At 40.5% G+C, this 25,673-nt stretch overlaps 1 protein-coding gene across 4 annotated transcripts in view; it reads right to left on the bottom strand.

Moving 5' to 3' along the window:
* LOC106088372 (protein alan shepard) overlaps window positions 1–25,673 on the bottom strand; it is a 1,012,027-nt gene that overhangs the window by 482,140 nt on the left and 504,214 nt on the right. For all 4 annotated transcript variants that reach the window (XM_059361231.1, XM_059361228.1, XM_059361230.1 and 1 more), the window contains one exon: window positions 23,480–23,842. In XM_059361231.1, the coding sequence (XP_059217214.1) occupies window positions 23,480–23,842 (363 nt within the window). The remainder of the gene's footprint in view (window positions 1–23,479; window positions 23,843–25,673) is intronic.

Below are 25,673 nucleotides of genomic sequence, written 5' to 3'. Positions count from 1 at the left end.
GCAAATCGCCAAATGGAAACTTATAATACATTCTATAAGCTTGCCATATCTGATATCCCATATCTGTTGACGTGCATTAGCATCACTCCCCCCTCCATGAGGCCCGTTTTTCCTGCAGAAGCGGCTTCGACCATCAACTTAAGGCGACATCTCTGAATCGTATGCCATGCTTAGGGAAGGCAGCCAGTATGAGACTCATTCTTGTCAAGTAAGTCTCGTCTACATAATTGAAACGAATTTTTGAGAAACTCTTCGATTTTACAACGCTTAAAAAAGGGAAATAAGTTTAGAAAGCGTTTAAGAAAAAAAAAGCCTTCCTTTACTCCATAAATGTTGAGACCCCTGCAATCTTTCGCTACATTTGGAGCGAAAAGTCTCTCTGAAACAATTTCACCACATAACAATGGCAGTGATGTAGGGTACCAAAACCACATCACAACCACTTCATCTTCTTCAACATGGCATATCGCACAAATGGGTAGAGCATGTATGGTGAGGGGGGGAGGTGGGGGGGGGGGGGGTCTAAGTACTTGTTTCCGTCTTACCGAGAACAAAATCGTTTCAAATTCAATGAGGTGCAAATACTGAGTAATGTATGATTTCCGGTTGGGGCATCGGCATTATTTTTATTGTTTGTTTGTTTGCCTGGGGGATGGTGGGTCCAATGGTCGGTTGGTTCATTTCCCACCTCCTGGCAGGTACAATGGCTATAGCTGAGAGTGACTGAGTGAATGCGAGTATATGTGCGAGTGTGGGTGGGTGTGTGGTGTGTGTGGAGAAGCCATCATGGTTTGGATAGGTTATTGATTATACCACACCCATTCGCCAGCAAAATCTGCTCTAACCACCCCTACCCCTGAATAGAATTCATTCAGCCAACAAAAGGTATATATTTTCATTTAGATAATAGGATTGGCAAAGGTGAATCGGCAAGGAGTTGCCCCTTGAGTGGCTTATGGCAGGTGGCTGCCTTGCTTTTCATTTTATGGCAGTGTAGAGTAAAGCTAAGAACAAGAATCATTACTTAAGGCAGGTAGAGTGAGAGAGAGAGCGAGAGAGAGCGAGAGGTGGGTGGTAGGCAGTTTGGAAGGGTAGACATTTGGTTCCCTTGTATGTGCTTGCAGGAACACACAAATTTGTTGATAGTCTATACCATTGATTTTGGCATGGATTGAATGCCATGTGGCTCACATTCACTTCCACTAACCTCCCCCCGTCCCATGCCATACGCATATCGATATTGAACTAATCGAACACATTCATATGGAAATGTACCTCTCCAAAGAAATTCGCACATGGATATAATGAATACTAATGGGCATAATGTTTTTTTTTGTGAATGCACAGTGGAATACTGATTGGCATTTGGCATTATTTGTGTGGGAGTGTTTAGGTGTGATTCCTGAGTGGCAAGGCGAACGGCACTCACTCACATACGCACCCAAGTTGCTACGCATTAATCGAAATACCAACATTTCTTGATAAATTTTTGTAATAAATACACAATAGGCTTAAGGCTTACTCCTGAAAGGTATTCGACAAAAATTAAATCCTTAAGGCATATGCCACCCTAGTACAGTGGGATATAGTTTAAGAGCATGAGAAATGAGGAAGAAGAAATCAACCAGCATGTAACAAAGTTTGCTACTTATAATTTTTTTCCCTCTTTGGTTGAAGTTAATTTTTCATGATTTGTTTATTTTCTCTTTCAAGTGCCGCAGTGCGACACCTTTATGGAGAGAAGTTTTGCATGGCATAGTACCTCACAAAAGTTGCCAGCATTAGGAGGGATTCGAAGCCAGGCTTTCAGCATCATAGGCGGACATGCTTACCTCTGCGCTACGGTGGCCTCCGAGTCCATACATGTATACACTTAAATATATTGGGTTGCCCAATAAGTAATTGCGGATTTTTTAAAAGAAAGTAAAAGCATTTTTGATAAAACTTAGAATGAACTTTAATCAAATATACTTTATTAACACTTTTTTTCTAAAGCAAAAGAATGCAATTACAGAGTCACAAGCCGGTGAAAAAATTTGTCAACGCCGACTACATGAAAAATCCGCAATTACTTTTTGGGCAACCCATAGATCTGAATGATCTGAAAAGGTCAAATACTTAGGAGTGGTCTTGGACTTTAATTGACTATGGCAGAATATTTGTTCCACTAGCCGAACGTGGAATAGCGTTCCAAGCGCCTTGATCTTCTGCGCTCATTCTAAAATCTCTGACACCAAGTTTCGAGGTGTCTCCCACCACTTGATCTTGCCATCCGGCTGTTGGTTGTTGTTATAGCAGTTTATTGTGTTCTATCTTTCGTCTGCCTGATTCTGTTGAGTGTCAAGACCCAGGAACTCTGCGACTAAGATGGGGTGCGTCCACAGGGTCCACTCTGGGTCTAAGTCGAGTGGGTCTGGCTGGCCAGTCAAACAGGTGAGGTGTGTCGTGTGATCCCAGGTCACAATCGGGACATACATCTTGCACGTCGGCATCAATCCCAGGAATTGAGGCGGCTGCATCTGCCGGAACGTAATTGAGCCATAACCACTCTGGTTCGCCGGGGGAGGTCGATTTCTTCGGGTGCAATGGGTGGCGGTCGTTCTCCAAGGTCCACATTCACCCGGTAGCCAATTAACGCGTCTGCTACCGTATCAGCATGAATGTTGTTCAGACCCGCTTGATATGCCGCTTGATCTAGAGGTTCTCTCTTGTAGCGCTGAACCTCATGCTCTAGATCAAGTAGAGCTACCTTAAGGCTTCTGTGCGCGATGGATATCGATCCGCAAAATGATGATTTGGATGGTTTCTGCGATAGGATCTTTGTCTCCGGATGGACATGGTCCACATGAAAACTGAGTAGACAGCCCGTCGCAGTTCGGAGGGGGTCACAAAGTTGACGAGACCACACTGGTGCTGCATAATTTACCACAGACCGGCCAATTGCTTTGTACGTGGTCAACAAGGTTTCTTTGTCTGCACCCCAAGTGACTTGAGGACCTTGTTTCTACTTTTGACTTTAACGCAGATTGCTGTGGCATGTGGGGAGAAAGTGTAAGAGCTGTCAAATGTGACGCCAAGTATTTTGGGCCACTTGATGGTCGGAATCATTTCTCCAACGACCATCACAGTCACTATTCAGTATTCACCTCAGGCGTATTTGTAGTGAACAGTGTGGCTGAAGATTTGATGGCGGATATCTTCAGATTTCTTGCAGCGAAATATGAGGCAAGCTCGTAGAGGTAGACGTTCAACCTATCGCAGATGTCATATATGGGGGGGGGGTCTGATGCCATGATCGTACAATCGTCCGCATATGATACGATCTCTATGCCGTCTGGAGGGGGTGGAATGGAGGATAGGTAGAGGTTAAACAGTGCCGGAGATATCACCCCGCCATGGGGAACTCCCTGTTTTACTCTACGGTGTTTCGACTTCTTATCCTTAAATTCCATAAATCACTGAAGACCACACAGATAATTCGCGACCCAGCGTTTCAGGCCTGGCTAAAGGGATGTGTTGGCGATGTCCTTAAATAGTTTGGTCGAATGCCTTCAATAGGTCCAGTGCCACGAGGACCGTCCTATCACATGGCCTGGACGGATTGAAGCCACGGCAAATGTGTGCGATAATGGCATGCAAAGCTGTTGTTGTGCTATGCAGTCTTCGAGATCCATGTTGTGCCGCGGCGAATGGAAATTCTCCTACGAGGCTCGGGAGGAGTACGGCCTCAAGCGTCTTTGTCACTGGTGAGAGAAGGGAGATCGGTCTGTACGACTCCCCCAAAACTCGGGTCTTTTCCAGGCTTCAGTAGCGGTATCACTCTGCTCATTTTCCAGACATCGGGAACTATAAGAGTGTTCAATGACTTGGTTGAGGACAGTGGTAAGGTACTCAACTCCAGGTGAATCCAGATTCTTCAACATCAATGTAGAGATTCCGTGGGGGCCCAAAACGCCTTAGAAGATTTGGCGCCATGGATGACATTCGTAACTTCGACCATGGTAAATTATGATGGCTGTTCTTCGGCTCGGAGACCACGAATACGGCGAATGGCTCTCCTCCTTGCCCTGTCTCTCTCGGGATGCACAATAAATTGACGGTTGAACAACCTGGCGCATCTTATCGGATCAGTCACGGTTATCTCGCCAAAAGGGACTGAGGTTCTGTCATCCCGTCTACCGGGGTTCGAGAGTGACTTAACAGTGGCCCACAGATTGCCTACAGCGGCGCCTAAGTTACATTGCTCCAAGTGTTCCAGCCACAAATTCCGCTGTTTATTTCCAGATTCAGCTCGCTGATGCTGGGGTTAGAGGGGTCCTTACAACGAATCCCACCACGCTCGTCTGCGAGTTACACTGCTTGCGCCGGGAAATTGGGTCGGGAAGGCACTCCGGGATGTGCCTCTCGCATGACGAAAAAAGACGAACACGTACACTGCGGCGGCAGCCCTTGCCGATTACGACTCCATCGGGTCAATCCGGTACGTACAACCGGCTGCCATGGGATTGGTCTTCCCGGTTTGCGAGGATAGTCTGCAGGCTCTACCGCAACATGGTTGGACCAGTACTTACTTTCGCCTCAGTACTTTGGTGGACTGCGATGAAGAAAAAGTGCAACATAAGGACCATACAACAGCTTCGGAGAACATGTTGTCTTGTCCTAGGCGGAGCCATGAGGACCACGCTCTCTAGGGCACTGAAGACTTTGCAAGATATCTGACCCATAAGCATACAGATTAAGTGAGAGACAGCCACTGCGGTTATGAGACTTAAGGTGATGGGAGAATCGATGAAGGATAGGAGCTGGTCATATCATGGCGGTATAGGAAGCCTGGATAGAATCCAAGAGGTTTCCGATGGGATACCTCAGATGACACTTGAGGTCGAGTGTGTGACACTGCTGCCAGAGGCACAGTCTTCGATTGACAGAACTCTGGCATTGGCATCTGGGAGATCATGCTACACATATGAGATGAGATACACATAAGAACCCAGGGACTGAGATATGTTTTCTACTGCCAGACCATAACAAGATTCTGCAGCCAGGGGTCCAGGCGATCACGGAATGCGTGAGGTGGTGTAGTGTTCACGCGGAGAAGTCGAGTGTGAACATCTTTACAGCCTGTAAGCTGACCATCAAATTGAAAATTTTGCCTATGAACATTCAAACATCTCACATATCAATGTGTGCAGTCTGATTTAAGTTTTAAGCTCAATGATAAGGGGCCTTCTTTTAATAGCCGAGTCCGATCGACGTGCCGCAGTGCGACACCCCTATTGGAGAGAAGTTTTATATGGCATAGTACCTCACAAATGTTGCCAGCATTAGGCGGGGAAACCCACCGCTGAATATTGTTTTTGATGGTCTCGCCAGGATTCGAGCCCAAGCGTTCAGCGTCATAGGCGGACATGTAAGCTCTGCGCTACGGTGGCCTCAAGTGCAATAAAAAACAGGACGATAAGGACACGAACAGTCTTGGAGTGTTAGAAGAAGATTAACGCCTTCTCTGAGTGTCGGGTCATAGCGGAGTAAGGGGAAAGGAAAAGCAGACGATTTGGCAATGAAGGTCAGAGCATTGCAGTCAATAAACTTGGTTAACCCGAAGACTTTCGGGTTATTTAGAGAGTTAAGGGCGTGATCCACGAATACGCATGCAACACTGTGGAACAGCGAAACGATCGGTAGGGCAGCGAAAATCTTATGAGGAGATCCGGATGGGGAGAAGACGAGGCTATCACTGACAGAAAGTATGAAAGAGGTCAGTATAGCTTTCGTTGTCATAAAGGGGCACATAGGACCTCGAGTTCACTTACGCGGGCAAGATGATGAGTCGTTGGAGCATTTTCATTGTTATTTGGTCAACCCTTTCATGTAAGTACTGGTCGTCAAATTTGGAGAAGGCATGCAATTAACTTTTTTAGCATACCAGGGAGAAATTTAGCCAAAATTCTTAAACATTTTGAGAATAAGTGATCCGAGAGGTTTTTATGGGTGTGAATATGGTGATCGGAGAGGATCATATCAATAAATGCATGTTTTTTAACAAAAATCAGAGATGCCCGCCCCTGGAGGCATGTTTTGGAGCATTATCTTCTTCTTAAATATAAAATTCAATTTGTGTTCCGTGTAGACTCAAAAACGGCCGAACCGATTAGCTTGAAATTTTCACAGATTGCGAAGGTTGATTTGGAAGGAAACATATGCTATATAATTTTTTGATAATGAAAGGGGGGCGGCCCTCCACCTTACCCAAAAAGTACTAACCAAAAATAAAAGTGGACCGATCGGGACAATATGGGATTCAAATGAAAGGTATTCAAGAGTAGAGTACGAATTTCATAATAAAAGTTGGGTCCAAGTGGGGGGCGCCCCAGCCCCAAAACCCCTTAAAATAGGATCATTTGACTATCATGACAATATGGGACTCAAATGAAAGGTATTCGGGAGTAGATTACGAATATGGTCACGAAGTAGGTATAGACTTTATAATTTGTTGATAACAGAAGGGGACGGACCCTCCACCGTTACCCCAAAAACACCAGCCAAAATCAAAAGTGGACCGATAAGGACAATATGGGTATCAAATGAAAAGTATGCGGGAGTAGATAACCAATCTGTCATACAAATTCATGTCCCACAAAAGCTCCCAAAATGGACACATTAGCCAATCATGGATATATGGGACTCGGTTTATTTGTTCCATATTGACTGAAAAGCAGCAGAACCGTTTTTCTGAAAATTTTCGCATATTGTGTAGGTTGGTCTGGAAGGAAACATAGGCTATATAATTTTTCGATATTGGAAGGGGGACGGACCCTCCCTCCCTCCCTCCCAAAATCAAAAGTGGACCGATCGAGGCAATATAGGTATCAAATGAAAGGTTTTGGAGAGTAGAATACGAACATGGTATTAAAATTTGAGTCTAAGTACCCATGGGGCCACCCCAACCCCAAAACTCCCCCAAAAAGACATATTGGATGTTCCTTTCAATATGGGGCTCAAATGAAAGGTACTCGGGAGTAGATTTCGAATCTGGCATACAAAATCAGATTAAAGTAAAGGGGGCCACACCACCCCTCAAAAACGCCATTAGACCCATTATGATTATACGATACTTGGCTAAAGCGATTTTCTTAAAATTTTCATAGGTTGTGTACGTTTGTCTGGAAGGATATCGGGTGGAGGCGGGCCCTGCCCCTTGCCCCAAAAACTCCATCCAAATCCGAAAGTGCTCCGATGGCCACAATAAGGGTATCAAATGAAAGGTATTGGAGACCATTAAACGAATATGGTATTAAAACTTGGGTCCAAGTACCTAGCGCGCACCCCCAACCCTAAAACTCTCTCTAAACAAATATATTCGAAGTGCATGTCAATATGGGACTCATATGAAAACTTTTAGGCAGTAGATTACAAATATGGCATAAAACATTAGGTCCAAGTAACAGGAGGTCGCCCATCCCCAAATACCCCCAACTGGTTATATTAGCCGACCATGGCTATATGGGACTCACATGAAAGGAATTTGGGAGTAGATTACGAATATGGTATTAAAATTTGCGTTCAAGTCTAGGTGGAGCTTTTCCTCCTAAAGATATGTCAAATGGGTTATTTGGCCCACTAAGGCAATATGGGACTCAAATGAGAGGTATTTGAGAATAGAAAACGAATTTGATATCCAATTCTAGAGCCAAGTATTTTGGGGTACGCCCTAAAGCTCCCCCTAAACTTAACCTTTTTGCCTGGGAATAAAAAACAAATTTGATATCTATTTTCAATGCAAAGTGCCGATGGCCGCCCCAGCTCCAAAACACCCTCCAAACGGTTCATATTTCCCGGCCATGGCAATATGGGGCTCAAATTAAAGGGATTGGGAAGTGCAGCACGAATTTAGTATCCATATTTGAGTCGATATGACTGAGGTGCCAAGCATGGTGCCAGGCATTTTACCTCACAAATGTCGCCATCATTAAGAGGGGATAAACACCGCTTTGTCGGATGTTCTCGCCAGGATTCGAACGCATTCAGCGTTATAGGCTACAATGGCACGAATTCGATGTCCGCATTCAGGGCGAAGTGTTCCCACCCTAAAAAGATATTAGAGAGTTAAAGAAAGCGGAATGGACCCGATTCGGCTAGTACTCCCATATGAACCGATCTTCTGATTTAACCTCTTGAGTCCTTACAAGCCGCAATTTTTGTTCGATTGGGCTGAAATTTAGCTCGCGGGGTTCCCTAGTGATTTTCAACAACTGTGCCAAGTACAGTTCAAATCGGTTTATAACCTGGTATAGCTCCCATATAAACCGATGACCAGATTTGACTATCTGAGCCTTTACAAGCAGCAATTTTAGTCCAATTTGGCTGAAATTTTGCATGTAGTGTTTTTTTATGACTTCCAACAACTGTGCCAAGTACGGCTCAAATCGAGATATAACCTGATATAGCTCCCATGTAAACCGATCTCTCGATTTGACTTCTTGAGCCCCTGGAGGCCGCAATTTTTGTCCGATTTGGTTGAAATTTTGCATGTGGTTTTTTCTTATGACTTCCAACAACTGTACCAAGTACAGTCTAAATCGGTTTATAACCTGATATAGCTCTCATATAAACCGATCTCTCGATTTGACTTCTTGACCCCTGGAAGCCGCAAATTTTGCCCAATTGGCCTAAAAATTTGCATATAGAGTTCTGTTATGACTTCCAACATCTGTGCCAAGTACCGTCCGAATCGGTCTATAATCTGATATAGCTCCCATATAGGCCTTTCTCCCGATTTGATTGCTTGAGTCCCTACAAGCCGCAATTTTTTGCCGATATAGCTGAAATTTTGCACATAGTGTTCTGTTATGACTTGCAATAACTGTGCTAAGTACGGTCCAAATCGGTCTATAACCTGGTATAGCTCCCATATAAGCCGATCTGCCGATTTGACTGCCGGAGCCTTTATGAGCCGCAGTTTTTGTCCGATTTGGCTGAAACATGCCCTTAAAGAAATTTCATATTCGAATCTCTTTTCTTTCTCGGGCATATTTCTCTTTAATCTTTTAGCGTTTGTCTCATTTTCACAACTCTTTTTCGTGTGTCAGATTTATTAAGGCCACTCATGTTAACAAAATCCCATTAACATTTGCAATGCACTAACATGTTGTGAGACAGGCTGAAATTATTTCTCATATGCTCCACAAAGGATTTAGTGATTTATTTTAATAATATTTTGGCACAAGTTCATGTAATCCAATCTGCGCGTCTTACATTAGAGCTTGAGCATAACAAATGACACCAGCTCTCGCAGCAATGCACCACCCACAGCTTCAAGGTCCTAAGGACTAGCAAAAATGAAACAAAAAAAACTCAAAAAGAAAAGTACAAAGATCCACACGAAGACAGCCTTCGTGCATGCATATCCCACTGTGTTTTTGGCAATGGCTTTCATTTTGCAATTTTGTTGCTAAATTGAGCCCCTTTTAAAGTCATCAATTTTTATTTCACTCTTCAGGCTGTTGTGTTTATTTTGTTGTTGTTGTTGTTGTTGTTGTTGTTCTCTTCTGGTTGTCTTCAATTCTTAAGCCATTTCTCGTTTGCTGCTCACAGCTTTATTTTTTGGTTGTTTCTTCGTTTCCGGTAATGGTTTTATGCGTGTGCATAAGTGTAGCAATGTGCGTATGCAGATGATTGGTACCCGCCGACGAGTGCGTGTGTGTGTGTGTGTGTGTGCATGGAACTTCCAAGGATTTATTTGCTAAGATAAATAACATTAAGGCCCATTTAGGCGTATTATTTCGTCTTATACTCCGACTGACTTTGAATGTGTTTTTGTCATTTATTTTTGTTTCATTTGCCTTTCTCCAAGCATGCTATTTGCATTGCCTTTAAAGAAGATCACATTTAGGTATGTTGATGATGATGATGATGCTGCTGCTGCTGCCGCTGCGCCCCCTCCTTGGCCCACACAAAGACAAAGTGCTGCCATATACATTTCCATATATACGATACATTTCGTCTCTGCTGGTTCCTCCATTATGCAAGAGACGCTATCTCGATTTGTATCATTCAAGGCTCGATTGAAAGTGAGCATGTGTGTGTGTGCATTATCGAGTGTAAGTGAGTGCGTGTGAATATTAGTGGACGACTTTGCCGTCTTAAAATAACGACAAAAAAAAACATATCATAAATTTAATAGAAAGAACAAAAGACACAGGCGGCAACAGCATGCTAAATGTATAAAGGGGACATTTTGAATGGAGCCAATCCATGGCAAAGAGGAAAGTAAGAAGAAACAGGTAAAAGCGTGCTAAGTTCGGCCGGGACGAATCTTATCTACCCTCCACCACGGGTCGAATCTTATATACCCTCCACCAAGTTTTTTGCCTGGTAAACAGAGGATAATGGATAAAAAATTGCCATGCTATTGGAGATACCTATATCAGGTTATGGATCAATGCGGACCATAATTGTTTTGAATATTGGATACCATGGTAGAAGTCATTGTGAATAATTTCAGACAAATCGGGGAAGCATTGGGCCCTATAAGGGCTCAAGAAATATAATCGGGAGATCGGTTTATGTGGGAGCTATATCAAGTTATAGAGCGATACTTGGCACAGTTGTTGGATGTCATAAAAGAATACCACATGTAAATTTTCAACTAAATCGGACAAAAATTGCGACTTCTAGGGGCTCAAGAAATCAAATCTGGAGATCGGTTTATATGGAAGCTATATCAGGTTATAGAGCGATTCGGACCGTACTTGGCACAATTGTTGAAAGTCAAAACGGAACACTGCATGCAAAATTTCAGCCAAATCGGACAAAAATTGAGGCTTCTAGGGGCTCAAAAAGTCAAATCGGGAGATCGGTTTATATGGAAGCCATATCAGATTATAGACCGATTCGGACGGTACTTAGCACAGTTGTTGGTAGGCATAACAGAACACTATGTTGAAAATTTCAGCCAAATCGGACAAAAATTGAGGCTTCCAGAGGCTCAAGAAGTCAAATCGGGAGATCGGTTTCTATGGGAGCTATATCATGTTCTTGGCCGATTTGGACCGTACCAAGCACAGCTGTTGAAAGTCATAACGGAACACTACATGCAAAATTTCAGCCAAATCGGACGAAAATTTCGGTTCCGAGGGTCTCAAGAAGTCAAATCGGGAGATCGGTTATATGGAAGTCTGGTATTGCCATCCGAGAGATTATGCTACACAGAGATGGATCAAAGCTAGAGCAGAGAGTGGGCCTGGGGGTCTACATTGGAAACCCAAGAACTCAGATCAGACCATAATGCGGTGGAAAACTTGGTTAAACCGAAGCCTTTCGGATCGACGCAGTCCGAGTTAAGGGCGTGCTAGACGAACGCGCTTGAAACACTGTGGAACAGCGAAACGGTCGGTAAGACGGCGAAACCCCTATGGACAAAATTTCATTGAAATTTCCCCTAAAGTCAAAATTTCATTGAAATTTCCCCTTAAGACAAAGTTTCATTGAAATTTCCCCTAAAGACAAAATTTCATTGAAATTTCCCCTAAAGACAAAATTTCGTTGAAATTTCACCTCACGACAACATTTCATTGAAATTTCCCCTAAAGACAAAATTTCATTGAAGTTGTCCCTAAAGAGAAAACTTCATTGAAGTTTCCCTTAAAGACAAAATTTCATTGAATTTTCCCCTAAGGACAAAATTTCATTGAATTTTCACCTCACGACAACATTTCATTGAAATTTCCCCTAAAGACAAAATTTCATTGAAATTTCCCCTAAAGACAAACTTTCATTGAAATTTCGCCTTAAGACAAAATTTCATTGAAATTTCCCTAAAGTCAAAGTCAAAATTTCATTAAAATTTCCTCCAAAGACAAAACTTCATTGAAATTTCCCCCAAAGACTAAATTTCATTGAAATTTCCCCCAAAGACTAAATTTCATTGAAATTTCCCTTAGAGACAAAATTTCATTGAAATTTCCCCCAAAAACAATATTTCATTAAAATTTTCCCTAGAGACAAAATTTCATTGAAATTTCCCCCAAAGACAACATTTCATTGAAATTTTCCCTAGAGACAAAATTTCATTGAAATTTCCCCCAAAGACAATATTTCATTAAAATTTTCCCTAGAGACAAAATTTCATTGAAATTTCCCATAAAGACAAAATTTCGTTGAAATTTCCCTTAAAGACAAAATTTCATTGACATTTCCCCTAGAGATAAAATTTCATTGATATTTCCCATAAAGACAAAATTTCATTGAAATTTTCGCTAAAGACAAATTTTATTGAAATTTCCCCTAAAGACAAAATTTCATTAAAATTTCCCTTTAAGACAAAACTTTAATGAAATTTCCCCTAAAGACAAAATTTCATTGAAATTTACCCTAAAGACAAAATTTCATTGAAAATTCCCCTAAAGACAAAATTTCATTGTAATTTCCCCCAAAGACAAAATTTCATTGAAATTTCCCCTAAAGACTAATTTTCATTAAAATTTCCCTTAAAGACAAAATTTCTTTGAAATTTCCCCTAAAGACTAATTTTCATTAAAATTTCCCTTAAAGACAAAATTTCATTCAAGTTTCCTCTAAAGACAAAATTTCATTCAAGTTTCCCCTAAAGACAAAATTTCATTGAAATTTCCCCTAAAGACAATATTTCATTGACATTTTCCCTAAAGACAAAATTTCATTGAAATTTCCTCTAAAGACAAAATTTCATTGAAATTTCATCATAAGACAAAATTTCATTGAAATTTCCCCTTATGACAAAATTTCATTAAAATTTCCCATAAAGACAAAATTTCATTGAAATTTCACCTAAAGACAAAGTTTAATGAAATTTCCCCCAAAGACAAAATTTCATTGAAATTTCGCCTAAAGACAAAATTTCATTGAAATTTCCCCTAAAGACAAAATTTCATTGAAATTTCCCCTAAAGACAAAATTTCATTGAAATTTTCCGTAATGACAAAATTTCATTGAAATTTCCCCTAAAGACAAAGTTTAATGAAATTTCCCCTAAAGGCAAAATTTCATTTAAATTTCCCCTAAAGACAAAATTTCATTGAAATTTCCCCTTAAGACAAAATTTCATTGAAATTTCCCCTTAAGACAATACTTCATTGAAATTTCCCCTAAAGACAAAATTTCATTGAAATTTCCCCTAGAGACAAAATTTCATTGAAATTTCCCATAAAGACAAAATTTCATTGAAATTTCCCCTAAAGACAAAATTTGAATGAAATTTTCCCTTAAGACAAAATTTCATTGAAATTTCCCCCAAAGACTAAATTTCATTGAAATTTCCCTTAAAGACATAATTTCATTGAAATTTCCCCTCAAAACAAAATTTCATTGAAATTTCCCTAAAGACAAAATTTCATTGAAATGTCCCCCTAAAGACAAAATTTCATTGAAATTTCCCCTAAAGACAAAATTTTATTGAAATTTCCCCTAATGACAAAATTTCATTGAAATTTCCCCTAAAGACAATTTGCTATGGATTAACTCATATGTGTGTGTGTGTTAACACACAACAAAAGTTGTCATCTTTCTAAGAAATACAGTTATCCAACTGTAAGCGACTTTGTATTTCAAAGACGATATGTATGTGCAAATGAAAGTTCATTTACAAACAGATACAGATACAGATACACGATAACTGTCGTCTGGTAATACAAGACATTTTATTATCGGCAACAAATGAATTTCTCAGAGCCAGTCAAAAAAAGGGACGACTGAAGAAATGTCGAGACGCTACCCATTGAGATAGAATGAGGCAGTGGTGTAGGAGTAGAGCGCGTAAATAGAATGACTGAATTTATTTATTTACATTTACACCACCCACACAAGAGATATATAATTTAATATTTCCTCTATCCTGTATCCTACCCAGACGTATGCGTATTACACAAATGTGTAAATACCTTAAGGGGGGGTCTATTGTTATTTTGTTTATTTGAAAATAAATATCGCAACTCTATTCCATTGGCAATGACAATTGAGACAACCAACAAAGATATTATTACCAACCCCACCTTTACCCTTTGTGAGGATTAACAATGAATTCTAATATCCTTAAAGAGGTGTTTTGTGGCTTTAAATATTGAAAGGGCTAAAACACACACAAGTGAGAGCAGGTAAAAATTACCTAAATTTTCTAATTTTTCGTTTTCCAATCTCAAATACCTTTCATTAGAGACACATATTGGCATGGTCGAAAAATCTTTACCCTTTGGGGGGTGTTTTGGGGAAGGTTTGATGCCTAAAATACATGGTCCTACATTTGGATATCAAATTCGTATTCTACTCCCAAATACCTTTATTTTGAGCCCCATATTGCGATGGCCAGTAAAAAATTACAGTTTGTGGGGTATTTTGGGAAAGGGGTAGACCCCCAGAAAATTGGTCCCGAAGAAAGGGTATCCATTCTTGCTCAACCCCCCAACTTCTTTCATTTATGCCCCACATTGAGATGGTGGGCATTAGGGGTGTTTTGGGGAGTGGCTTGGTTCCCCAATCATTAAGCTCTGAAAATATATTAGCAACGTGCTCTATTGGGGTGGGGCCAAACACTTGGTCCCACATACCGATATCAGATTCGTATTCCGCAATCAAATACCTTTTATTTAAGCCCCATATTGACATGGTCAGTAAATAAGTTTTGGTTGGAAGGGTGGGGTGTTTTGGCGAAGGGGTGGACCCCCAAAAACTTTACCCCAAACTTGCATATCAGATTCGTATTTTACTCGCAAATAGCTTTCATTTAAGACCCATATTGCAGTGGTCGGTAAATATGTCCGATTTAGGGGTGTCTTGAGGGTTGGGGGGGGGGGGGATGGTCCACCAAAAACTTGGTCCGACAATTAGATATCAGATACGTTTTCTTATCCTAAATACCTTTCATTTCAGTTCCATATTGTCCCGAGTGGTCTCAATATGTATTTGATAGGTTTCGGGGGTGGGGCGCCCCCCCTAAGTACCGCATCAAAAATTTGGATACAAAATTTTTGTTGTTAGGTTACTATAGGAGAGCGCACAATCTCGATTAAATCGCATCACCCATCTCTAAGCTCTGGCGTTTCTGAAAACTAGGGTAAGGGGGAGGGTCCGCTCCCCCTTCAGATATCAAAAAATGAAGAAGCCTATTTTCACCACGGTATCATTTTGCACCATCAGTGAAAATTTCAAAAAAAATCGGTTCAGCCGTTTCTGAGTCCATCAGGAACACACATACAAACAAACAAACCTACAAACACACACAAATTGATTTTTATACCCTCCACCATAGGATGGGGGTATACTAATTTCGTCAAGACCCCATAAAGTCAATATATTCTTGATCGTTGTGACATTTTATGTCCGTCCGTCTGTCCGTCTGTCCGTCCGTACGTCCGTCCGTCTGTTCGTCCGTCTGTCCGTCCGTCTGTCCGTCCGTACGTCCGTCCGTCTGCCTGTCAAAAGCACGCTAACTTTCGAAGGAGTAAACCTAGCCGCTTGAAATTTTGCACAAATACTTCTTATTAGTGCAGGTCGGTTTGGCCATATCGGTCCATGTTTTGATATAGCTGCCATATAAACCGATCTTGGGTCTTGACTTCTTGAGCCTCTAGAGGGCGCAATTCTTATCCGATTGCAACAAAATTTCGCACGACGTGTTTCGCTACGACTATCAACAATTGTGCCAAGTATGGTACAAATCGGCCCATAACCTGATATAGCTCTCATATAAACCGATCTTGGGTCTTGACTTCTTGAGCCTCTAGAGGACGGAATTCTTATCCAATTTGAATGAAATTTTGCACGACTTGTTTCGCTATGACTTCCAGTAACTGTGGCAAGTATGGTTCAAATCGGTCCATGTTTTGATATAGCTGTCATATAAACCGATCTTGGGTCTGGACTTCTTGAGCCCCTAGAGGGCGCAATTCTCATCCGATTTCAATGAAATTTTGCACGACTTGTTTCGCTATGACTTCCAGTAACTGTGCCAAGTATGGTTCACATCGGTCTATGTTTTGATATAGCTGTCATATAAACCGATCTTGGGTCTTGACTTCTTGGGCCTCTAGAGGGCGCAATTCTCACCCGATTTCAATGAAATTTTGCACGACTTGTTCCGCTATGACTTCCAGCAACTGTGCCAAGTATGGTTCAAATCGATATATGTTTTGATATAGCTGTCATATAAACCGATCTTGGGTCTTGACTTCTTGGGCCTCTAGAGGGCGCAATTCCTATCCGATTTGGCTGACATTTTACACAGGTCTCCAACATATAATTTAATTACGGTCCAAACCGGACCATATCTTGATATCTCTCTAATAGAAGAGCAAATTTTTTCTTTTGCCTAAGAAGAGATGCCGGGAAAGGAACTCGACAAATGAGATCCATGGTGGAGGGTATAAAAGATCCGGCCCGGCAGAACTTAGCACACTTTTACTTGTTGTATATAAGATTTATTATATCCTTAGCATTTGATTAAATTTAGACCGTTTAATAAAATGTAACAGATTTCATTCAGCCTTTGGCCCCCTCATAATGAGAGTAAGGTCACATATTTTAACTGCAATTTCTGGCAAGAAACTTGGTTTCATTTTTAAGTTTTTTTTTTTTTGGATTTTGGATTTTTGTGCCATCTACCACTAAGTTGTTGCGTATTTATTACTTATTTAAACAATTTGGTTGCTGTTCGTTGGGATGTGGTCTTGTTTCGCTTTTGGATTATTTTTTGTTGCCATGAAAGCATGGCAAGCAGGCTCAACTACAGAGGAGTCTGCAGAAAAAATATGCCGCACAAAATTTATGAGAACTGTTCAACGTTCTGCAGTTGAAGGCAAGCAGGCAGGCAAAAAACAAAATATTTATTAAAAAACTTTCATGTACTTTTGCCACAACTTTAGTTGGACAAGCACAACTTGTTCATGGGCTCTGAGCATAGCAATTTGGGTAGTAACTTAAGGGCTGCAGCTGAATCGGGAAAAGGCAATGGAAATAATTAAAGCGGTGTCTTTTTGCAAGAGATTAAGACATTTGCATATACTTTCTTGTAAAGATGAGAACTTGTAATTTTAATTGGTTAACATATGGTGGCAGAAAGTAATGAATTTTTATAATTTGTTAATTGCCCAGATTGTATAAAACAAAAATTATTTTATGAAATTGAATTTCATTAGAAGGAATAAACAGTTGGAAGCCATTGAAGTACATATCTCGAAACTTGTTGTGAGAAATTGAGGAAAAACAAGTAAAAGCGTGCTAAGTTTGGCCGGGCGGAATTTTATATAGCCTCCACCATGAATCGCATTTGTCGAGTTCTTTTCCCGGCATCTCTTCTTAGGCAAAAAAAAGGATATAAGAAAAAATTTGCTCTTCTATTAGAGAGATATCAAGATATGGTCCGGTTTGGACCACAATTAAATTATATGTTGGAGACCTGTGTAAAATGTCAGCCAATTCGAATAAGAATTGCGCCCTTTGGGGCTCAAGAAGTAAAATAGAGAGATCGATTTATATGGGAGTTGTATCGGGCTATAGACCGATTCAGACCATAATAAACACGTATGTTGATGGTCATGAGAGAATCCGTCGTACAAAATTTCAGGCAAATCGGATAATAATTGCGACCTCTACAGGCTCAAGACCAACCGATCCCAGATCGGTTTAAATGACAGCTATATCACGTTATGAACCGATTTGAACCATACTTGGCACAGTTGTTGGATATCCTAAAAAAACACGTCGTGCAAAATTTCATTCCAATCGGATAAGAACTGCGCACTCTAGAGGCTCAAGAAGTCAAGACCCATGATCGGTTTATATGGCAGCTATATCAAAACATGGACCGATTTAAACCATACTTGACACAATTGTTGGATATCAAACAAAACACGTCGTGCAAAATTTTATTCCAATCGGATAAGAATTGCGCCCTCTAGAGGCTCAAGAAGTCAAGACCCAAGATCGGTTTATATGGCAGCTATATCAAGTTATGGACCGATTTGAACCATACTTGGCACAGTTGTTGGATATCATAACAAAACATGTCGTGCAAAATTTCATTCCAATCGGATAAGAATTGCGCCCTCTAAAGGCTCAAGGAGTCAAGACCCAAGATCGGTTTATATGACAGCTATATCAGGTTATGGACCGATTTAAACCATATTTGACACAGCTATTGGATATCATAACAAAACACGTCGTGAGAAATTTCATTCCAATCGGATAAGAATTGCGCCCTCTAGTGGCTCAAGAAGTCAAGACCTAAGATCGGTTTATATGACAGCTATATCAGGTTATCTACCGATTTGAACCATACTTGGCACAGTTGTTGGATGTCATAACAAAACACGTCGTGCAAAATTTCATTCCAATCGGATAGGAATTGCGCCCTCTAGAGGCTCAAGAAGTCAAGACCCAAGATCGGTTTATATGACAGCTATATCAGGTTATGGACCGATTTGAACCATACTTGGCACAGTTGTTGAATATCCTAAAGAAACACGTCGTGCCAAAATTCATTAAAATCGGATAAGAATTGCGACCTCTACAGCCTCAAGAAGTCAAGATCCCAGATCGGTTTAAATGACAGCTATATCAGGTTATGAGCCGATTTGAACCATACTTAGCACAATTGTTGGATATCATAATATAACACGTCGTGCCAAAATTCATTAAAATCGGATAAGAATTGCGCCCTCTAGAGGCTCAAGAAGTCAAGACCCAAGATCGGTTTATATGACAGCTATATCAGGTTAAGCACCGATTTGAACCATACTTGACACAGTTGTTGGATATCATAACAAAACACGTTGTGAGAAATTTCATTCCAATCGGATAAGAATTGCGCACTCTAGAGGCTCAAGAAGTCAAGACCCAAGATCGGTTTATATAGCAGCTATATCAGATTATATACCGATTTAGACAATACTTGGAACAGTTGTTGGAAGTCATACCAAAAAGTCATATGCAAAATTTCAACCATATTGGGTAATAACAGCGCCCTCTAGAAGTCAAAGAAATCTAATCGGGAGATCGGTTTATATCGGCGACTATATCAGGGATATGGACTGATTTAGACCTTACTTGACACTTCATACAAATTTTCAGCCCAATCGGCAAAGAATTGCGCCCTCTAGAGGCTCAAAAAGTTTAATCGGGAAATCGATTTATATGGCAGCTATATCAGGTAAGGAGTCATAACAAAACACGTCATGCGGAATTTCAGCCAAATCGGATAAGAATTGCGCCCTCTAGAAGCTCAACTAGTCAAGACCCAAGATCAATTTAGACGGCAGCTATATCAGGTAATGAACCGATTTGAACCATGCTTAGCACAGTTGTTGGAAGTCATTATGAACGACGTCAAGCAAAATCTCTCTCGGATAGAAATTGCGCCCTCTAGAGGCTCAAGAAGACTAATCGGGAGATCGGTTTATATGGTAGCTATATCAGGTTATTTACTGATTTACTCTATACTTGGCACAGTTGTAGGGAATCACATTAGAATACTTCGTGCAAAATTTCAGCCAAATCGGAAAAGAATTGCGCCCTCTAGGGGCTCAAGAAGCTTAATCGGGAGATCGATTTATATGGCAGCTATATTAGATTATGGATCGATTTGAACCTTACTTAGCACAGTTGTTGGAAGTCATAACGAACGACGTCAAGCAAAATCTCAGCCAAATCGAATGAGAATTGTGCAAAATTTCAGCCAAATCGAACGAGAATCGCGCCCTCTAGAAGCTCAAGAAGTCAAGACCCAAGGTCGGTTTATATGACAGCTATATCAGGTTATGGACCCATTTCAACCATATTTAGCGCAGTTGTTGGAAGTGATAATAAAACACCTCATGCAAAATTTCAGCCAAATCGGATAAGAATTACGCCCTCTAGACGCTCAAGAAGTCCCAAGACTCAAGATCGGTTTATATGGCAGCTGTTTGAAAACATGGACCGATTTGGCCCATTTACAATCCCAACCGAAGTATTTGTGCAAAATTTCAAGCGCCTAGCTTTACTTCTTCGAAAGTTAGCGTGTATTCGACAGACGGACGAAGAGACAGACGGACGAAGAAACAGACGGACGGACATGGCTAGATGGACTTAAAATGTGAAGGCGATCAAGAATTTATATAATTTATGGGATCTTAGAAGCAGATTTCAAGGTTTTACAAACGGAATGACGAAGAGAGTATCCACTCCCATCCTATCGTGGAGGGTTAAACAATAGACGGCAGAAACATTGAAAGAAATTTTATGCATTTGACCTCGACATAATGGATTCTGTATCAGTTACCTTATCTGCGCAGGACCATGATTTGCGGATCAGCATCTGGAATGTCCGCAATCTTTTAGAGAAGGTGCAGTATACGCGCTGGCGGATATTTTGGGGAGAAAAACAAGGCGGAGGCCACCGTAGCGCAGAGGTTAGCATGTCCGCCAATGACGCTGAACGCCTGGGTTCGAATCCTGGAGAGACCAATAGAAAAAATTTTCAGTGGTGGCTTTCACCTCCTAATGCTGGCAACATTTGTGAGGTGCTGTGCCGTGTAAAAACTTCTCTACAAAGAGGTATCGCGCTGTGGCACGCCGTTCGGACTCGGCTATAAAAAGAAGGCCCCCTATCATTGAGCTTAAACTTGAATCGGACGGCACTCATTGATAGGTGAGAAGTTTGCCCCTGTTTCTTAGTGGAATGTTCATGGGCAAAATTTGCAATTTGCAAAAAATCGTTTTGCAAATTTTTTTTTACAATTTCTTATTCGTGGTGTCTAAAACTGATTTTCTAATATTACAAAATCGGACTATAATTCTATGCCTATATATACACCGATCTGCGGACTTAAAATTTTGAGGCAATTAATTCTTCGTTTTTTATGCGATTTTGATTTTCATCAAAATTGGATGAAAAATTCTCCTTTTATAGGCTCAATACACTATATCGGGTAATTGGTCTAAACGGCAGCTATATCCCAATAAGGTCCCGTCTGGACGATATTCTACGCAAAGGTGAAGAGGGGTACCAACACGCACTGTTTCATATTTCATTAAAATCGGATGAAAAATACGATTTCTATGGGCTTAATACCCTATATGTGGAGATCGGTCTATATGGCAGCTATATCCAATGTGGTCCGATCTGGACCACATTTCACAAGAATGGGTAGGGGTCTACCAAAACTCACTGTGCCGAATTTCATTGAAATCGGATGAAATATGCTCCTCTCATGAGCTCAATACATTATATAGGATGATCGGTCTATATGGCAGCTATATCCAAATATTGTCCGATTTGGAGCACATTCAACAAATTGGTGTAGGGGTCTACCAGAACTTAATTTGTAAAATTTTATCGAAATTGAATGAAAAATGCTCCACGTATGAGGTCAATAGTCTACATCGGAAGATCGGTCTATATGGCAGTTATATCTAAATATGGTCCGATTTGGACCACATTTGACAGGTATGGGTAAGGATCTACCAAAGGGTAGGGGTCTACCAAAACTCACTGTGCCAAATTTCATTGAAATCGGATGAAAAATGCTCCCGTTATAGGCTCAATACTCTGTAACGGGTAATAGGTCTATATGGCAGCTATATCCATATATAGTCCGATATGGACCACATTTGACATACAGGTGTAGGGGTCTACCAGAACTCAATTTGCCAGATTTTATCGAAATCGTATGAAAAATGCTCTTTTTAAAAGGTCAGTACACTATATCGGGAAATCGGTTTATACGGCAGCTATATCCAGATATGGTCCGATTTGGACCCCATTTGACAGGTATGGAAAAGGGTCTACCAGAACTCACTGTGTCAATTTTCATCGAAATCGGGTAATAAATGAAATCTTTAATGGCCTAAATACCCTATATCGGGAGATCGGGCAGCTATATCCAGATATGGTTGGATCTGGACCAAACATCACAGAAATGGGTATGGGCATACCAGAACTCACTGTGCCATATTTTATCAAAACCGGATGAATAATTGCCAATTTATTGACTCAAGTCTCAAAGTCTGGAGATCGGTTTAGATAGCGGCTATATAGAACAAACTTCCGATTTTATGAGATCAGAAGGTCAGGTTTATAAAGAAAGAATATAAAATCATCAAAAATTGTTGGGAAAATGTTTTTATACCCAAGATAGCTCCAAAATATATACAGATAAAAATAATTTTGAAATGCAACAACTTTGGTTGAAAACTCAACTACAAAATTTGTTAATTTTCCTGCAACAAATCAAATTAAAATTTTATCAAAATCGGATAAAAATTACCAATTTATTGCCTCAAGACGCAAAATCTGGAGATCGGTCTATATAGCGGCTATATACAACTAAATTCCGAATTTTTGAGATCAGAAGGGCAGGTTTATAAACAAAGAATACGAAATCATCAAAAATTGTTGGGAAAATGCTTTTATATCGAAGATAGCTGAAAAATATACACAGATAAAAATAATTTTGAAAAGCAACAACTTTGGTTGAAAAATCAACTACAAAATTTGTTAATTTTCCTGCAACAAATCAAATTAAAATTTTATCAAAATCGGATGAAAAATTGACAATTTATTGACTCAAGTGTCAAAGTCTGGAGATCGGTCTATATAGCGGCTATATACAACTAAATTCCGAATTTTTGAGATCAGAAGGTCAGGTTTATAAAGAAAGAATACAAAATCATCAAAAATTATTGGGAAAATGTTTTTAGACTCAAAATAGCTGCAAAATATACACAGATAAAAATAATTTTGAAAAGCAACAACTTTGGTTGAAAAATCAACTACAAAATTTGTTAATTTTCCTGCAACAAATCAAATTGAAATTGTAGCAACCCAAAGTACAAATTGGGTGTTAGCAATCATTCGCTTAGGAAGCCAACAAATAAATTGTATTCTCAACAACAAAGTTTGTACATAGTTTGTTGAGCTCACCAAATATTTGTTGGTGGGTCATAGATTTGTCATTTAACACACTGGTACGACACCCGAAATGTTTCGGAGAACCTTCGCAGGGGGAGTATTTTTTATACGGGTGCCCACGCACCTTTAGCAAAGCAACGCACCTCAAGTTTATATTCCAGAAGATTAACATTTGTGCACCAAACAAAAATTGATTGGAATTTTCAAAACCTTTCAATCATTTTTTAATTGGACCAATAAAAAAAATTAATTGAAAATTTCAATAATTTTTTAATTGAATCAATTACAAAAAGTAATTAAAAATTTTAATCATTTTTTAATTGAATATTTGATTCTTTTAATTAAAAATTTTTTCAATTACTTTTTCAAAAGTATCAAAAGTGATTGATATTATCATTTTCGTGATTAAAGCAGTTGCAATTAAAAAATTAATTGGCTCAATTAATTTTTTGACTGAAACAGAGTTTATTTTTGTTTTTTTTCTGTGCTAATTAATAAATTCTTTAAAAAGGTATATATAATTGAAATCATTTACTAAATAAAATGATTTTTTCCACTCACCGTTGTTGTTGCTGGTGTAGTCGTAGTGTGCGGCGTATATGCAGCGTAAGTTGGTTGCGGCAATGGTGCTGTATAACGATAGGCCTGCTGAGCAACGGCGGCAGCAGCGGCTGCTGCAGCTGCCGCTGGTGTATAGCCCTGAGGTGTCCAAGTGGCCCCACGATATTGGGCACCTGCCAAACCACCTGCTGCAGCAGCGGCAGCAGCAACAGCTGTAGCGGGACTTGTCATAGCCGGCGGACGATGAACCCCTTTTATAGTGACCGTTGGAGCTGGGGGCGGAGCTCCCGGATAGACGGTACGCGGTGGTGGAGGCGGTACAGCAGCGGCAACAGGTGTAGCGGCTGGTGTCGATGAACTTCCCTGCAAGAAGAAAAAGAAGAGAAGAGTTTTAACAAAAAGTTAAAAAAAGTAAAAATGTGCTAGGTTCGGTCGGGCCTAATTTTGGGCACCCAACAATTCCGCTAAAAATTTAACCTTATTAACTCAGTTTGTATCGGAATTATTTGAAAATCAATCAATTGAGGCTGCTATGAATGCGATGAAGTCCTACACACAGGCAGGAAAACTCAACAACTGTGCCCAGTACGGGCAAAAATCAGTCTGTAACCTGATATAGCTCCCATATAAACCGATCTCCCGGTATGACTTCCTGAGCCCTTACATGCTGCTATTTTTATTCGATTTGGCTGAAATATGACATGTGTTGTTCCGTTATGACTTCCAACAACTGTACCAAGTAGGGTCTAAATCGGTTTATAAGCTGATATAGCTCACATATAAACCGATCTCCCAATTTGACTTCTTGAGCCCCTGTATGCCGCAATGTTTGTCCGATTTGGCTAAAATTTTGCACAAAGTGTTCTGTTATGACTTTTAACAACTGTGCCAAGTACGGTCCAAATTGGTCTATAACCTGATATAGGTCCCATATAAACCGATATCCCGTTTGAGTTTTTGTTCAACACAACTTACTGTTGTAAATTTCGACAACATCGGAAAATAAATGCAAGTTTTAGAAGCCCAAAACCTTAAATCGTGATATCGGACTATACGGCAGCTATATCCAAATCTAAATGAGCCTTTTATGGGGCCAAGACCTAAAATCGAGTGATCGGTCGTTAGTGCAGCTTTATCCAAATCTGTACTAAAGAAGGATATCAAGTATCCCAACACAACTCATTGGCTCAAATTTCAGCAAAATCGGATAATAAATGGGACTTTTTTTGGTCATAAGACCTTAAATCGGCAAATCGGTCTATATGGGGGTTCTATTAAGATCAAGTCCCATATAGCCCATATTCGAAGTTAACCTACCTATCGACAAAAAAGAATCTGTGCACAGTTTCAGCTCAATATTTCTTTTTTTAAGGACTGTAGCGTGATTTCAACAGACAGACAGACGGACGAACCTGGCTAGATGGTCTTAGATTTTTACGATATCCGTCCGTCCGTCCGACCGGCCTTCCGACCGTCCTTCCGACCGTCCTTCCGACCGTCCTTCCGACCGTCCTTCCTACCGTCCTTCCGACCGTCCTTCCGACCGTCCTTCCGACCGTCCTTCCGACCGTCCTTCCGACCGTCCTTCCGACCGTCCTTCCGACCGTCCTTCCGACCGTCCTTCCGACCGTCCTTCCGACCGTCCTTCCGACCGTCCTTCCGACCGTCCTTCCGACCGTCCTTCCGACCGTCCTTCCGACCGTCTTTCCGACCGTCCGTACGTTTGTCGAAAGCACACTAACTTTCGAAGGAGTGAAGTTAGTCTCCTGAAATTTTGCACAAATACTTTTTATTTGTGTAGGTCGGTTGGGATTGTTAATGGACTATATCGGTCCATGTTTCGATATAGCTGCCATATAAACCGATCTTGGATCTTGACTTTTTGAGCCACTAGAGGGCGCAATTCTTATCCGATTTCGCTGAAATTTGACATCAAGTGTTTCGGTATGAGTTCTAATAACTGTGCTAAGTATGGTGGAAATCGATTCATAACCTGATATAGATGTCATATAAACCGATCTGAGCTCTTGACTTTTTGATCCTCTAGAGGTCCACATTTTCATATAGCTGTCATATAAACCGATCTTGGGTCTTGACTTCTTGAGCCAATAGAGGGCGCAATTCTTATCCGATTTGACTAAAATTTTACACAAAGTTGTTTGTCATGACTTCCAACAACTGTGTCATATATGGC

This window comes from Stomoxys calcitrans, chromosome 1 (assembly GCF_963082655.1).
Source record: "Stomoxys calcitrans chromosome 1, idStoCalc2.1, whole genome shotgun sequence".
NCBI classification, from domain to species: Eukaryota; Metazoa; Arthropoda; class Insecta; order Diptera; family Muscidae; genus Stomoxys; species Stomoxys calcitrans.
Note: the sequence above shows the minus strand (reverse complement) of the source record. Positions and strands in the feature narration are given on the sequence as shown.